Genomic DNA, 17,856 nt, shown 5'->3' on the forward strand with positions numbered 1-17,856 from the left:
CCAAATGTGCAAAGACTTGGTAGTTCTACAGTGGGAACAAATGACTGACTGGAAAGCCAAATCTCTTGGGAGACAAGAAACCCTGCTGTGCTTGTTACCCCAGTATAATACTATCCTAAACTTGTTTGCACATCCTCTATAAATAGAGGATCCTGCATCCTGAATTTCCTTGTTTTTACAAAATTGTTACAAAATGCAGTATGTAAACCAGTTGGAGTACTTTTTTATAATTAGATTTTAGGAAGAATTAAACTTACAACTCAAGCTTACATCACCAGAGGGTGCATTCTACCGTAACAACTATTAGTCTGCACATTTAAAACACAGACATTCTGACAATTATTCAGCCATATAATCATGAAACTGAGGCAGAACCTCCTATTGAGTCAAGCAACAAATAACCATCTGGAAAACACTTGATAGGTGGTCAGAAAGGAAAATACTACATAGACAAACAGAAAGGAAGAAGGTACGCACCGAAGATCACAGGAGTACCACAATATACCACGTGCCATCATGCTGACCAGTATTGTCTGTCCCTGTACACCCCTGGTCTATTTCCATCTGTGTCCATACTTAGGATTGTAAACTTTTTGCACAGGGACAGTCTTTGTACAACACCTAGCACAGTGGGGTACTGATCAATGGTTAGGGCTCCAAGGCTATGGTAATACAAATAAACACAGATAGCTGCCTGGCTTAGTTATGCAAGGAATCCCCATTCCTTTGCCAGTTACCTCAACTCAAAGAAGAAGAAAAAAGATTTGTTTAAAAAAAGTCGCCATCTTTTAAAGTGAATATCAAAATGACAATCAGTCAAATGATGACAGTAGTGAAAATAAATCATTGAACATGGAATATAAATCATATTATAACAAAATATTTATATATAATTGCAACCTACCATTTCCTAATAAGCATATTGATCTATAAATAATTTGACTTCTGTGTTTATGGTTATCATCTATTTCAGCTGCAAGTTCTTTGTGGTAGATCTGTCTCTTTGTTAATGTACAGCGCCTAGCAAAATGGAGACTTTGATCGTAGCTGGAGCTAATCGTGCATAGACAAATAATTACTGAACTGTGATGCAATCTTGTAGAACACCATTACAACACACTCGCGGAATGTCTCTAAAAGCGGATGACTGGTAACTCAACAAAGGAAAACTAGAATAGTAGGGATATTGGAGTCAGGATAAAGTTGTATTAAGGAGTACTGCAGCTGCATGGAGACTAGTCAATATAGCCTGTATGTTCTTTAATAAATACCAAATTTCAAGCACCTTCCAAAAGGAGAAAAAATAAAAGAACAGTTCAGATTGTAATTTTTTGCAGTGGTGGGGGGTTAGCCCTCATCTGTCTCTCCTTCCCTATCCTTACAAAAAAATCCATCCTCTCTATCAAACAGCTGGAGGACTTGCAGCTTGAAGAAGCATCCCAAGTATTTTGTAAATATACTTATATACATTCTTAAGCTTACTGCTCTCAGAATTGTCTGTTTAATGTGCATTGCAGCTAGCTATGTTTTCTATTAAGCAAGGAGGGCTAGCTCAATAAAATCTTGAGTTACGTACAGCAGTCCTACCATCTGCATCACATTACAGCAGACATGAGACAAAACACCAACTCTTGAGGTTAAATCTAAATTTCCTGCTTCAATCCCGAAGTTTGATTTGTTAGAAGAAAAGCAACCAAGAAGAACAGAAATAGAGACCAACGCTAGAAATAGAATTCAAAGACCATTAGTTCCCAGCAATTTGTTATTTTTATGAAGTGTCATTTTAGTTAGAAATAACACACTGACCACAAATGATAATCTTGCTAGCTAAAATTCCATCTCCAAGAGGGGACAGATACACCAGTCACTGCTTTATACCCTTCACCCAAATAAACTTTTACCCAATGTAATCTTTTATGAGGGTGGGGAGTTGAGTGTACCAGGGAGGGGGTAGTTTTTACGAAGTAGCCCAATTTCTTCAGCACATTGCCTCCGCTGTCTTTTTAGCTGAGGAGGCCTGGCTAGGGGTTGACATTGGAACTCATCAAGACTGTTAGTTTGTTTTTTAATTAGCATTAAGAAATCCCTTCTGCCCAGCAACTGCATAGCAGCTTCTGCATCACTCTCAGTCCCTGCTGATTCAGGGAACAGAAGGCACGGAGTGAGAATCTAACCCAATCACAATCACTCAACCATTGAGCCATCCTGACTCCTGTCCCAGTGGTGATTTTTGGGTCTTGATTTTTGAAATTCCCTAAAATCACACATTCAGTCAATTACCTGTGTTGACTGAAATCTCAAACTTGGGACATTAGGAGACATTCTCTCAATAGAAATCATTCAGTTTTTAAAAAAATCTAACTACAAAAAATCAGAACATAAAGTAATGCAAAATCTGAGTGTGAATATGAATGCTGTGCACTTCTACAATGACTTCATTCTGAAGTGAACAGAACTAGTCAAGCTTTTTGTTTACACAAAAAATCCTTACCACTTCTCAACCCAGTCTGTTTCTGAGCTACATCTCAAAACACCACTGTGAGAAATTCTCTCTATTTTACAGTGAGGAAATTGTGTCACAGATAGGTGACACAGAGTAACATAGGGAAATCCAGTGGCAAGATGGGAAAAGAACCCCCAAGTCCCAATCCTGGGCTTTAGCGACAAGATCATCCAAACCTCTTTTAGACACATAAAATAGGCAGTTAAAATGCATTTGTGTCAGTAATCATGTTGGTCATGTCAGGAAATACTAAAGGACAAAGGCACATTAGGAACAAAGACATCTTTTGAATTTCCAAAGCTATTTATGAGATCTAAGATTTTGAGATTTTTGAGATTTCTGTTATCAAAGAGGCAGCTGCAGTGGCAATTCTGACACCTCAAACTCTTGTTTAGGGCTTTTGAATTCAATCCTTATCCTAACACAACAAAGTGTTTGTTAGTTACTTATGTGACTATTTCTACAGCAGATGTTGCCATAGCATATGTACACCTTATGGAAAATTAAAAACAAATATCTGTCATCTTAAAGGATGACTTAATAAAATCACTGACTCATTTTGTGCCATGTATAAGCCTTTCACTTTTGTCTAATGGTAATCATGTAACACTTGTTTAAAGAGCCTTAGGCCATGCCCAGAAGGTCACCATCTCCTCCAGATTATGAGAACAAGTTCAGCAATGAGATCTGCCACGCTACACTGCTGCTGTCATTTTTAAGCCACTGTCGTACTTCAAACCAATGTCATTCTTTCAGATAAAATCTGGTTTCTAAACACTTTCCATCTGAAAAGGGAAACTTCCCCCATTTTGGCAGCAGGGTCAGGGAAAGAGAAGGGAGACAGGGAATAGGGCTGGGCAATTCTTCTTTGCATAAAGCAGAAGCTAAGGCTTTGTCTATACTATGCATCTTTTAGTGGCAGCTGTGCGGCTACAGAAGTGCCACTAAAAGGTGCACAGTGTAGCCGCTGTTTGTCGGCAGGAGAGAGGTCTTCCACCGACAAAAAACTTCCACCCCCAACAAGTGGCTGTAGCTTTGTTGGCAAGAGAGCATTCCTGCTGCCAAAGCGCTGTTCACACCGGCGCTTTTCATCAACAAAACTTTTGTCTTTCGGGGGATGTGTGTGTCTGTGTGTTGTTGTTTTTTTTAATACCTCTGAAGGACAAAAATTTTGTTGTTCAGTTGCCAGTGTAGACAAAGCCTAAGAGTTAATTCTGACTGAACTGAGCCCTTAAATGCTTGGCAGTTTAGTAGCATTTCAAGCTGCATCACTAATATTATAGAAACCAATTCTCAGTTGCTCAAATGACAGTGATCCTAAGGTTACATCTATACTGCAGAAAACAAAACAAAACAAAACACAGCAGCGGGTCTCAGAGCACAGGTCAACTGACTCAGGCTCAAGGGGCTTGTGCTATTAGGCTAAAAATAGCAGTGTAGATGTTCCCATTTGGGCAGAAGCCTGGGCTCTGAAACCCAGCAAGGGAAGAGGTTCTCAGAGTGCAGGCTCCAGTCCACATGGGAATGTCTATGCTGCTATTTCCAGCCTGGTAGCATGAGTCCAAATCAGTTGCCCCAGGCTCTGAGACTCACTGCCATAAGGTTGGTTGGTTGGTTGGTTTGTCTGCAGTGTAGATGTGCCATAACTGGCCCATTTCATCAGCACAATAGTTTTCCTTTCACTCTCTAGATTGATAACCCTATGTTCAATGACTGCTGAAGAGTCAACTTTAAAAATGATTCATTTATACCTAGCACCTGGAAAAATTACTTAGCAATGTTTGGCATCTCAGAGCCTAGAAAACCCCTCCCCACCCCATATTCCACATTTTAGATTGACGCTAGACTGTTGGGGAAAAATTTCACTGTATTTAATGTTTAATATGCCCTTGTTAAACTTTTAACATTCAGAGGCACTGGTAGCTGGGGAAGTGGCTGTTCATAGAATAGGACTGATTCTCACTGTTATGCATTTCTGGAGAAAGGAACTTTTTATTTTCATTTAATTTCTAATCCCACTGAGTGGCAGGGCAAACAGATTATTACATAACGAGCTGCTTGCTGACTACACAATCAGTATTTTATTATTTAAAATGTAAAAGTTTGCACCACTTGTGAACTGAAAAGAATCAACTGAAGAAAATTTTAGAATTTACAAACTTAACATGTCTGAAATAAGCAAATTTAAGCAAACAATACATATTCAAGCATACCACTACAGCATGAATTTGCATATACAAGACATCTGATTTTACATGGACACAGGATAGTTGTGCAAAGCATGCATGCTATCTGCATGCACAAAGATTCTAACATTTGCATGCATGTGTTCAGGATTCACAATGAGTTTGCACCCATATTTACCACCTAAGGCATTGTCATGGTGAGGCTACATGCTAACCCACTGTAGAAATCTAGCATAAGATAGCTCCATATAGTACAGTATACATCGCTATCCCTTTTGAATCAAGTCGTTAGCCAATGTTCATGATCTTCTGGGTTGTTTGAGTTAGGAGGAGAAGTTGATGATGGAGACTTGTATTTCTTTGAGGTAATCCTCTTTATTTACAAACAATGTACATAAAATCCTGTTTCCCTTAACACAGTAGGAATCAAACAGCCAGGAATTTCTTTGCTAACAATTCCAAGCCTCTTTTCAGCTAGCACTCTGCCCCAAAAGCTCTCCCTCTTGCATTTCTCTGAGCCATGTTACTAGTGTTTCTCTTGCTGGCTGCTTCTCTGGTGTGTCTCCTCATGCACAGCTCTACGAAACATTACCTCTCCCTCCCTGTATTTCCCTAAGCCCCCAGAGAAACTCTAAACACATATAGCTTGGCTTCTGTCCAGCTGAGCATGTAGCCTGTGTTTTGGGCAGTTGTTCCTATAGTTTCTCCAAAAAGGATCTTACCTGTTTTCTTACATTTATCCTGAATGAATTGTAGCTAGCATGCACATCAGCTTCGACAGAGTTTCACCCAGCCTCCATCATAACAATACTTTCACATGTACTAAGCTGGTGAATATATTAGCTAGCACATGCTAAGAACACACCTTTAAATCCTAATTGAGCCAAAGTCTAAGTAAACTGTACAGGTCTGAAAGTATATCCCTTAACGTTACCTAATGACTATTCAGAATGATTGGCTGCTTTGCAATAGAAAGTACAGGAAATCATTATGAAATGAGTTACCAATATGTATGGAAAATTTATATTAGCATATATGCAAATAAAAAAGCAATCTCTCTCCTCCCTGAGTTACCATTTGAAATGTGTTTACTTTGACTATGCAAGAGATTTGAGTTCTCACTCCTGAAGCGGACAAAAGCTGGGAGCATTCTAGAGGCAGTGGCAGAGAGAACACATTGCCTCATTCTAAAGCAATCCCTCTAGTTGATCAGCACAAGGCCCTGAGAGTTTAGCTTTTCTTTTCTTTTTTTTCTCACTTTGCCGCTTGGGGCAGCAAAAAAGCTGGAACCAGCCCTGCTCCTGAGAAATGGAAGACCTCATATCTCCCTCCTCTGGCAGAGAGGGGGAAATTGAACCTGGGTCTCCAACAACCGAGGTGAGTGCTCTAGCCCCTGGGCTAAAAGTTATAAGGTAGTGTAGCGAAGCGCCCTGGCTCCCGGCCACGCCTGAGAGGGACGAGCCAGAACAGGTGCCTCTGTGGGTGGAGCCAATGCCACCTGTCCCCGCCCCCGGAAGTCAAGGGGCGGGACAGGAAGTATAAAAGCCTGGCTTCAGTGCTCAGTTGGCCGCAGATGACAGATGCTGGTGCCTGAGCTCCTGCTGGGCCCAGCCTGCCCCGTGCTCGCTACCCGGAGGAGCGCTGGCCTGAGCCTTCCCCGTGCCCGGTACCCAGAGGAATGCTGGCCTGAACTTCCCCGTGCCCGGTATCCAGAGAAGCTGCCTGAGCTTCCCCGTGCCCGGTATCCAGAGAAGCTGCCTGAGCTTCCCTACGCCTGGTATCCTGAGGAACCCATGGTCTGGGACCCGCCAGACGACGCCGGCGAAGGACAGGTACCTAGAAAGGGGGAGATCGGAAGTGGCCCGGGGGAAGCTGACCCCAGTCTGGCTCCAGGGGACCCTGAACCAATGTCAGTGTGTTGTGGCCAGGATTCCCCACTGACTGCAGTGACTCTTGGCCGCTGCTAGGGCCCCAGGCTGGAACGCAGTGGAGTGGGAGGGCCTGCGTCCCCCCTGCCACCTTTCCAAGGGTGGCAGACTCCCCCTCCCCCGGCTGGAGGAGGCCTCTTGTGCTGTTTGTTCAGCCCCTGCTTGAGGGTCTGACCCTTACCTGGGTTTGTTGCCCCACCCTGAGGCAGGGCTTGGGCTTTACAGACTGCTACTGTTCACTTGCTGCTCAGCCCCCTGCTGAAAGGCCTGAGCTTGAACTGTGTGCTGCCCCGCCCTGTCCAAGGGCCTGGGCTTATATATTGTTAATTTGTTGCTCAGCCCCTGCTGAAAGGCCTGAGCCTAACTACTTGTTGCCCCGCCCTAGCCAAGGGCCTGGGCTATAGACTTCATATTCGCTCAGCCCTACTGGAAGGCCTGAGCAGTGAGCTGCTTACTGCCCTGCCCCACCCAAGGGCCAGGCTTATGTACTGTGTTGCTCAGCCCTGCTGAAAGGTCTGAGCCCGAACTGCTTATAGACTCTGTGCTTGCTCAGCCCTTGCTGAAGGGCCCTGAGCCTGAACTGCTTGTTGCTCTGCCCCTGCTCCAGGGCCGGGCTTATAGACCCTGCGTCAGCTTAGCCCCTGCTCCAGGGCTAGGACTCTGAATTGCTTAGAGACTATTTGTTTGCTCAGCCCTGCTGACGAGTCTGGGCCCTGCACAGACTGCTGCCTGTAGGGAGGCGCCCTCCTCCCCGCCGTGCCTGAGAGGGACGAGCCCCAGCACTGGACCCTTATAGTAGGCACCTCCTCTTCGAGCCGGATTTAGAATGGGCCTTGATCCAAAAGGCAGCCTCTGAGGACTCCTTCCAGATCAGGCCCCACACACAACTTAAGTGGCTGAATGGCTATCCTCCCCTGGTTCTCAAATTGCTTCAAGGCTTAGGTGGGAGATAGGTGTCCAGAATCAGCAGTGCACATGCTCAGAGACAGAAACTTAGATTCTGAGGGAACTTTTTACTCTAAAAAACTTAGGCACCAAATGGGTTTAGGTGCCCACAGTGTTCAGTGGGAGTTTTGTGGATTGCAGTAGAGTCGAAGGGGGACTTAGGCACCTACATCTGGGATTAGGTGCCTAAATCAATTTGTGGATCCTATCCTTACTGACCAATCCCAAAGGTTTGAAACATGCAACGATGCTTGGATTATAGAACAGCCTTTCTATTGTGCACTTAGAACTGCACCGATGAAATACAATGAACCCACTGTAAGGTCTAATGGATCTCAAGCACAAGAACAATTTTATAGCCTCTGATTTTGATTAATATTGTGGGGTGTGGGGAAAGGAAAGCATTTCTTTCTGTGCAGTCAAAAGTAATTTTTTTGCTTGCAAGTGAGTAAAAAATTTATGGTAGCTTTTTTGATTCATTTAAGGTACCAAATTCACTTGGGAAATAATTGTGTGAAAAGACATGTTTTTCTAAAAATGTTCATATCAATATTTGCCCTATAATACTATGCATTGTTTATTTGGGGGGTCTGGACCAGTTATGACACACCCTGTCCCAGTGTGATCCTATGGGAGAACCTACTGAGCCAGAGAGTGTTGAGAGGCAATTGTGATTAATCCTCACATGGCTTTCAGGGCCTTGCAAGTTGAGGTAATTAGGTCCAGCTGAGTCTACTTAGCATCTGAACTTCTAAAAGGGACTGGGCTTCTCTCATACTACAATAGAAAAGGCATTTGCTGTCTAGATATCAGGACAGGGAGATATGTAGACAGAAGAGTTGTCCTGTTTATTTTGTTTGGTGTGTAGCTGAGAGTTTGTTTTGGGGCTTAAGGATTTGAGCTTCATGATAAAAATGTGGCCAGGACTCATGAAAGTTTTGTGGGTATGTTCACGTGGCAGAAGAAATACTATAAAATACTCTGGAGTGGTTTCTCTGCTTAACTTGGGACTCCAGTGAGATTTCTATCCAGCGTATCTGACCCTGGATTTCCTAGATGCACTCACAGCATGCAAGGTGATTCACATGAAAGTAAGGAAGACTGTGTCCTAGCCCTGCAGATCTAACACTCTGTTTTACTGTTGTTTTTGTAAATCTTAGGCACACTCAATCCTGGTAATGAGTACATGAGCCTCACTCAGTAAAACTACAACATCCATTGAGAATGTGTTGAGTGAAATTCACCATTAGGTTCTGACTGAGAGACTCTAATTGTTGAAAATCCATTAGAGACGTTTCCAAACCCTACTCTTGCTCTTCTAAGTTGCTTGTCCAAAAACTTGACAGCCCAGCAGCTGTGCTTCTGTACTGGAGGAGTGGGGAGAGAATGAAACTGCATTCAGATACTTTGCCAAGTATTGATCAAGCAGATACAGGCTCATTGTTAAAGTGCCAACAGTGATTAATCAAAGCCACCAAATGGTTATGTGATGCCCCATTATGATTTAATTGGGGGCCTTGGAAACAAACTCATAAGTGTCAGTGTCCTGTTGTATTACTCTTTTTTTTTTTCTATTTATAAGTGCTCATGAAAGGCACTGAATTGCAAGAGAGTGGATTCTGTGATATAAAATATGAAACCAGTTCTATAAAATGCACCTGCAGTTCAGGCTTCCCCACACTATCAACTAATCTGGTGAAACAACCTCCGAGCGAGAAGGTAGGTTAGTCTGTCTGTTCATCCCTTAGCGTGTCTGAGACTGTCACTATTTTTAGGAATCCTGGCACAGAGCAAAATGGATATGGTGCTACAGATCTCAGACTACCATTACAAACTGAACTGAACCTACTCATTGCACATAAGCTGATGAACAGCTATCAAACAGTAACCACTTCTGGTCTCTATTACTGAACGCAGATTCAAACTTGTGACACATTACATGCTTTCTAGCCCAGCGTCAATTCCAAGGACTCTCTCATCTGCCCTCTCTTGCTTTGCGAACGTAATGGAAGAGTCCCTAAAAACAAACTTGAAGACCTATTTCAATAAAGTTACATGGGGCTGTGAAAACAGTAATACCTGAGCCAATTAATATAGTTCGTTTGGGGGTTTTCTCACAGTTAAAAAGTCATATATATATGCCAGCCATGAAATTTGTCCAACTAAGAGCATTGTAACCACTGTGTGACCGATGACATTCTAAAAGCCTCTCTGGGTTCTTCGATATGTGTCAACTACTCAAGACAATGATGGAAAGAACATTCAGTTCTCTTGCTTCAAGAATCCATTCACATCACCGTTGCCTGACTAGCACACAATATATAAACAGAGCCTAGTAACCTCTTAAGTGATATTATTGAGCTTTGCACTGAGGTGGTTTTGGGTTGAGTGCGAGTGAGGAGAGGTTTCTTGCTTCTGGGGATTTTAAAGCTTTAACAAGCCTCCCTTCCACAAATCTTCTTAATATGTTGAACAGTGTGAACTAAAGCTTCATCCATGGCTTCTCAAGCCTAAGGAAGGTCATTACTTTTCTCCTTAAACTGTTGTCATATGCCTTAAAGACAAGCACAAGGGAAGACAGGTGCTTGGTAAAGGAAGATTGCACTCAATGGACTAGTTCAGGATCACATATCACACCATTACATAGCCAAATTCTGGACAAATGGGCATTGGTCTTCTCAGAGTGTCTATGATGCTCTAACTTGTGCACAAATCATTCAATATCTCCCTATTTTCCCAGTTCCAGCCACCAGATGGCATTTTAAGAGCATTCCCACATAAAATGTGTTGACAAATTCATTGGATATTATGTGGCATGTTCTATTTCGCACTTTTTTCTCCAAAGAGCACAAAATGGGCATATTGTGGACCTGAAATACAAAGGATTATACAATTCTGGCTGCCATCATAAGATTTTACATTGAAGATAAAGCAAGAGAGGAAACAAAAACAAAGCCTGTACATATTCCTTCTAAAAATTATGCCTCTGTACAGGGTCCCTCAAAAAGCTCTACTTCTTTATAATCTGTGAATTCCTGGAAGGTACAATTGAAGCTGAAGGTAGTAGCTTTTAATGGTTTGTAAGGGGGGGTGGGAAAAGGAGAGTGTGTGAATTTAATAGGCACAATTAAATTATCTCCTCAAACACATTTGTGCAGCTTCTAGGGAAGACAATGGGTGATAAAAACACATACCCAAGAGCTTAATTTGGCTCAAAGAGTGCAAATGTTTCCTAAGAATTATTTCCATACTGCATGTGTTAAATAGTGTATTAGACCAACTTCTCCTTTTCCTGTCTTTTCTCTTGATAATTAAATTCATTACAAATATAATCTAATACATCAGGATATTCAAAATTTGCATGTTAATTTCTTAACATTCCAGCTAAATCCTGGAAGATATTTCAGACACATTCCTGATTTCATGTTAAAAGATCAAACTATTCCTGTTCTCTTTCCAACTATAATGCTGTCTGTTTCCTGGCTTAGGAAGTTTTTAGTGCTTATATCAGAATCTAGAAAGACAAGTGATTCCATCAGATAGGAAGTAATGCTAAATATCAGCTAGTAGGAGGAAATGCAACCCTTTAGCATTTCGGTACTACAAATACTTTAAAAACTGAATAGCCTGCTAGTCAGGTTTACAGTTTTGTCTCCTAACATTATTTAAAAAGTAAAAGCCTTCTTTCTTTCCACCACATCACTTTGTACCAATAGTATCTAAGGCCCCAATTCTCAAAGCTAGTTAGGATTTGAATGTTGGTTGAAATCAATAGAAGTTGGGAGATTAAATACCTTTGAGGATCTTGTCCTAAGATTGTCCTATTGTATTATGGATTAAAAGGGTCAAACTCATATTAATACACACACATTCCATGTCTCTCTCCTCCCCCACCACTCAAATATTGAGCGCAATCTTACTTGTGTGACATTAACTACACTTGAATCTTTGGAAACCTGTCAACCAAGCAGCAAAAAGAATTAGACCCCCTGATTGAACTCAGGTTCTTCTGTTTGTCAGTTGTGAGTCAGTGAGCATCAGAAAGTAGGAACGTGAGGAGGAAATATTTCCAATATTTCCCATTTCTCTGTGGGAGATTCTCTAAATCGCTACATTATTGACCTTATTAAATCACTCTAAACACATCTCTTTCAGTGGCAGATAACAAATATTGTAAGAAGAGAAAAATAATTATAAAGAAAAAGAAGCAAATAGGCAATGAAAAAACCATTTAGATTTTCACAGCTCTGGAGACTTACCTATCGGCAAGATTACTAACGTATCTGTAATGTAATAACCAAATAGGAGAGGCTTGTGCCAAACTTCTACCCCAACAGCAGCAGTCACCAGATACCTTGCTATTAATGTCTATAGAAAAAGGATAAAGCCATTTTAATCTTCCACTTATAAAGGCAAATTTAAATGCATAAAATTTCACTCAATCTAGTCTAGCATAAACTCCAGGGTACAAATATGCTGGTTTCCACCTCTTCCCTCCCTACACAATAGGAAGTAATCCTGCAACCCAACACAATACTTGGAGGCAGAGGAACAAAGTTCCAATACAGCCAACAAAATGACTTTAAGAAGAAGCTGTACAAGATGCAATCCTGGTAATTGTGCATCCGACTCTTCTCAGTGTGCTAGTACTAGTCCAGAAACTGCAACTCCCCAATCTCTTCATAAAGCCGGGTCTCACAGGTGTCAATGGACCTGCTTATATCTAGATTCAGATGTTCAAATCTGGTTATGTAATTATTTTCTGTCTGTTTAATCCAGGGGTGGACAAACTTTTTCGCCTGCGGACCACAGCTGAGTATGGAAATTGTTTGGTGGGCCATGAATGCTCACGAAATAGGGGGTTGGGGTGTGGAAGGGGGTGAGGGCTCCAGATGGGGGGTGCAGGCTCTGGGCTGGGACCAGAAATGAGGAGTTCAGGGTGTGAGAGGGGGCTCCAGATTAGGGCAGGGGGTTGGGATGCAGGAGGGGGGTGATGGCTCCCACTGGAAGTGCGGGCTCGGGGGTGGGGCAAGGGATGAGGGGTTTGGGGGTGCACGAGGGGGCTGCAGGCTGGGGGTGGAGAAGAGGGGTTTGGAGTATGGGAGGGGGCTCTGGGTTGAAGCAGGGGGTTGGTGTGTGAGGGGGGGTACAGGCTCTGGGCTGGGGGTGTGAGTTCCAGGGTGGGGCCAGAAATGAGGGATGGGGGTGGCTCCTGGCTGGAGAAGGGGCTTGGGGTGTGAGGGAGGATGCTCCAGGCTGGGACTGAGGGGTTTGGTGGGTGGGAGGGGAATCAGGGCTGGAGAAGGGGGTTGGGGCAGGGGACGAGGTCATGGGTGCAGACTCCGGGCAGCACTTATCTCAAGCAGCTCCCAGAAGCAGCAGCATGTCCCCAGCTCTGGCTCCTATGTGGAGGCATGGCGCCAGTCAGGCAACTCTGTGTGCTGCCTCATCCACAGAGCCACCCCTGTAGCTCCCACTGGCCGCAGTTCCCGGCCAATGGGAGCTGCAGAGCCAGTGCTTGAGGCAGGGGCAGCGTGTGGAGCCCCGGGGCTGCCTCTATGCATATGAGCTGGAGGCTGGACATGGTACTGCTTCCAGGAGCTGTGCAGAGTGGGGCGAGCCCCCAACCCCGCTTCCCAGCAGAAGCTCCAGGGCCGGATTAAAAGGTCTGGCAGGCCGGATGTAGTCCGTGGGCCATAGTTTGCCAACCCCTGGTTTAATCCAACCCTTTTTTCTCCCTAAACAGAATAAAGTAAAGTACTTTGAGGGGAAATAATAGCTGACAATTTCTTATTAAAGCAGAATGGAAAAATAGGGCATCTTTTTTGTAAAGATTCTTAGTTTGGCTAAGAGACGCTATTATTTATTATAGGTAGGGCTCTACTACCAAATTCACGGTCCATTTTAGTCAATGTCACAGTCATAGGATTTTAAAAATGGCTGAAATAATGAAATTTACTATTTAAATCTGAAATTTCACAGTGCTGTAATTGTTGACGGCGGCTCTGCCTTCAGAGCTGGGCAGCTGGAGGGCAGCAGCTGCTGGTTGGGATCCCAGCTCTGGAGGCAGATTCGCTGCCAGCAGCAGCGCAGAGGTAAGGGTGGCATGGTATAGTATTGCCACCCTTACTTCTGTGATGCTGTCTGTAGAGCTGGGCCCTCAGTCAGCAGCCGTCACTTCCTGGCTGCCCAACTCTGAAGGCAGCAGCACAGAAGAAAGGGTGGCATGGTATGGTATTGCCACCCTTACTTCGCTGCTGCTGGCAAGTCACTGCCTGCAGAGCTGAGCGCCCAGCCACCAGCCCACATTCTCCAGCCACCCAGCTCTGATGGCAATGCAGAAATAAGGGAGGCAATACCACAATCCCTCTAAAATAACCTTGCGACCACCCCCTGCAATTCACTTTGAGGTCAGGACCCCAATTTGAAAAACGCTGGTCTTCCTTGTAAAATCTGTATAGTCTAGGGTAAAAGCACATAAAAGACCAGATTTCACAGAGGGAGACCAGATTTCACAGTCCATGATGCATTTTTTATGGCCATGAATTTTGTAGGGCCCTAATTATAAGATAGACGAGGAAGCAAGCAGGCAACTTTATTAATAATAAAAGGAGTAACCACTTAATTCATTAGGCACTGCACTGAAAACTTTACCCTACGTGGGTTAAGTTACTCTAGTTCTAACAGTGATGTATGTGTAATTTGGATATTCTAATTAAAGTTAATTAATTAATCTCCCTCTCACACCCCACTTACAAACATTCTTGTTGCGTTAGCTCTATTTTATTGCACATTGTAGTCACTGTATCATCATAATCTTCACATCACCGCCTATTAGCATTTGAAGGCCCAAAGCTGACTAGTGTTTCCTGTCATTTTAAGGGCACACAGTGGACATACAGTATTGATTGTAGAATTATAAAAGAGCCTCCAGTCAGGATACTGTAGGCAGGACTGGTAGTGCCGCCTTTTGTTAAGGTTGCCTAACACTTCCCATTACAACACTGTGCTCTCAGTTGCCAACCTTTAACAGTTCAGGCTGAAATTTTACATGCTGGGTGTCTGCCTCAGGCTGAATTATTCTAGAAAATTTCAACCAAAACAATGTAGTTGTGTCTAAGAATGAGGCTGGGGGAAAATGCGTTAATGTGCTCATGTAAAATTTTGGTGATGTTTTCTTTAAACAGCTCTAGCACCTCGATGCTTTGCAGCAGGGACTTGAATTTTTACAGTGGGGTAGCATTTGTGCCAGGGATGTGCCTTTTACCTTTTTGGTGTAAATCTGCCCAAATTTGGCAGGCTGCCACACTGAAGGCTATTGAGGAGTCAGGGAGGGAGGCAGGCCAGAAACCAGGAAAGTTTCTGTTGGAAACCTGCCAGGCATCTGTCAGAAATTTGTTGAAATTGAGATGTTCCCCCAGAATGTTTCAATTTTGAAGCATCAGCATTTTCCAACAGAAAACTGTGCCATCAGAAAAATTTCTTACCAACTCTATTGCCCATGCACCATTCCCAGAAAGCAACCGAGGATGCTCTAGGACTATGGGGCAAAGCTGGACTTTCCTTGAAACAGATACTTTCAACTGCTCTGTACCGGGATGGGGCCAGGCACAGGAATTGAAAGCAGGGAGCCTGTCTCTCCTGTGCTCTCAATGACCCCTCTGTTGGCATGCAGGCATGGAGGAGGAAGTTGTTGGAGCTGAATGCAAAGATGACAACAACAATATGTAACACAGACAAAAATCAGAAAATATGTCGTGTTTAAGATGTCCATACCCCCAAATATGTACCGCTGATTCCAATTTTGAAGATTTGAAAACTTAGGATATGAAAGGTTATTTGCTTCTGGGCCCTGTGGTATCGTAGAGTAGGCACCAGGCCTGAAGTCAGGATATGTCAGGTCTAATCCTAGTCTACATACTGACTTCTATATAATCATGGTTATGGCAATTACAGTAATTTAATCTCAGTTTTTCCAGCTATAAAATAGGGGTAATGATACTTAATATTTGTAAAATTCTGTATAAGATCAACCTCTTATTAATGCTAGTAAGTGGCAAAGATGAAATAAAAACTCCTGGTTTGTAATTGATCACTATATGATTTTTGAGAGGCACTGCCTCTTCCAGGTTTCTGAAGTTTCACAAAAGGGAATTTTGTGACTGAAGTTTTTTGAATGCTGATATATGCAATGTTTTGGCCTCATTTCTCCATGTATATATTTCACATACAAGCACATAGGTAAGACTGGGTCTGCTACACCCACAAAAAACTGGCAAAAAGTTTCTCATAATTTTCCCCTAGTTCTGCTTAAATTTAGAGTTATATGGAACTCCTGACCAGTCCTTTAAAGTCTCTACAATGCACCAAAAAATCACAGCATTCATTTTATTGCAAAAAGTTAAGTCAAAATTAAAGTTTTATACTTTCAGTTTCACTGGGATAATAGAATAGCATTAAATACATTTGTATTATAAAAATTTCAATTAATTTTATGCTCACGCTTGATACATGAACCTCTAGAAGGAAGATTCGTTTTCTGCTCCCAAAACATTACATAAATGTCACTCTAGAAAATAAACAGCCCAGCAATCTTCTGGGTCTGGTTTGAATAGGTTCCAAACTTAGTCTGATGTGAATTTTTTCAGACTTTTTTTTTTTTTAAACTTTAACATGATGACATTATGTGCAATAAATTGATACATATAGAAACAGGTAGAGAATTGGTGACAGACAGTTAAGTAATATGTAAAAAAAATTATTCTCAAAGAAGCTTGCTATGCATTTAGATTTGAGCAGATATTCAGTAATAGGAAAAACAAACAAAAAAGATGTTTCACAGAAAAACCACTTAATTATAATTCTACTGACGAGCTTCTTGATTATTTAATCTAACACAGAGTGAGAGCTAGTGCAGCAGAATTCCACTGATTCTAATGGGCCTTCCACACCTATGTCCCAATCCTGCAAAGACTTACACGTGTGCTTAACCTTATGCATTGGGAGTCACCCTGTTAACTTTGATAGATCTACTCATGGCATGTAAAGTTAAATATGTGCCTAAGGCCTGTCTAGATGGAGAGTTGGTGCACAAAAAGCTGGAGTGTAAATTTCTCATTGGGAGTAGATCATTTTTGTCTTTCGCCCAGAGGACAGAAGTGACTTTGTATGAAGTAAACGCTGGTCTCCATACTGGAAGGAAAGATTAAAGAAGTAGAGAGACTATATATCGACCTTGCATTGCACCAGAAAAAATGAAGACTTTTTGGATAGAAATCAGAATTTGTTACTTCAGGCACAGCCTGCTGAAGAATCAGAGAGGGCACTGCACGGGGGACTGGAGAACAAGGAAGAAAGTCGGCAGTATGTGTCCTCTAGAAGAATAAGGAGAAGAACCAATATACCCCCGACACAGATAGAAGTAAGCAACTGCTTTCAGGCTCTCTGCACAGGGTACTGCTGAGAATGCCTTGGACGCATCATATGAGGGAAGGGATCAGGAGACCATGTCGACCAGAAGGCATGGAACGCATTGTCCTAGAGATAGGGGTTCCACGACCCCCACTCCCAAGAGGACGAGAAGGATAGTGGTGGTTGGGACTCCCTCCTAAGGGGGAGAGTCATCCATCTGCTGTCCAGACTGGGAATTCTGAGAAGGGTGCTGCTTGCCTGGAGCTAGAATTCAGGATGTGACTGAGACTCATCAAGCCCTCAGACCGCTACCCCTTCCTATTTATCCATCTGGACACCAACGATACTGCCAAGAATGACCTTGAGCAGATCACTGCAGACTACGTGGTTCTGGGAAGAAAGATAAAAGAGTTTGGAGTGCAAGTGGTGTCTCATCCACCTTCCTTGTTGAAGGAGAAGATCTGGGCAAGGACCGTTAAATCATGGAAGTAAATGTATGGCTACGTAGGTGGTATAGTCGACAGAACTTGGCTGCTTAAACAAGGTTGTTCCAGGAAAGGGGATTACTGTGCTGGCATGGGCTCCATCTATCAAATACTAGGAAGAGTATCTTTGAACATGGTCTGGCTAACCTGATAAGGAGAATTTAAACTAGGTCCTATGAGGGATGGTGACAAAAATCCGACCAATGCACATCTAGCCTCAACTAATGAAGACAAGGGGAAGAGGCTAATTTCTGGAGAAGGGACTAGAAAACACAACTACGTTAAAAAGGCAAGAAGAAAAGCAACAGGACAAGCTGCAAAATATCTTTGATGCCTGTATACAAATGTAATGAATATGGGGAACAAGCAGGACGAACAGGAAGTAATGGTATACAAAG

At 42.8% G+C, this 17,856-nt stretch overlaps 1 protein-coding gene across 1 annotated transcript in view; it reads right to left on the reverse strand.

Annotated features, from left to right (window-relative positions):
• The window catches only part of LOC116836470 (ethanolaminephosphotransferase 1-like), a gene marked incomplete at its 5' end in the record, with an annotated part of 39,849 nt that overhangs the window by 10,287 nt on the left and 11,706 nt on the right, over window positions 1–17,856 (reverse strand). The window contains 2 exons of the mRNA XM_075062024.1: window positions 1,588–1,721; window positions 11,822–11,930. Of these exons, the coding sequence (XP_074918125.1) occupies window positions 1,588–1,721; window positions 11,822–11,930 (243 nt within the window). The remainder of the gene's footprint in view (window positions 1–1,587; window positions 1,722–11,821; window positions 11,931–17,856) is intronic.

The sequence above is a fragment of the Chelonoidis abingdonii genome, chromosome 2, assembly GCF_003597395.2.
Source record: "Chelonoidis abingdonii isolate Lonesome George chromosome 2, CheloAbing_2.0, whole genome shotgun sequence".
Taxonomy (NCBI): domain Eukaryota; kingdom Metazoa; phylum Chordata; order Testudines; family Testudinidae; genus Chelonoidis; species Chelonoidis abingdonii.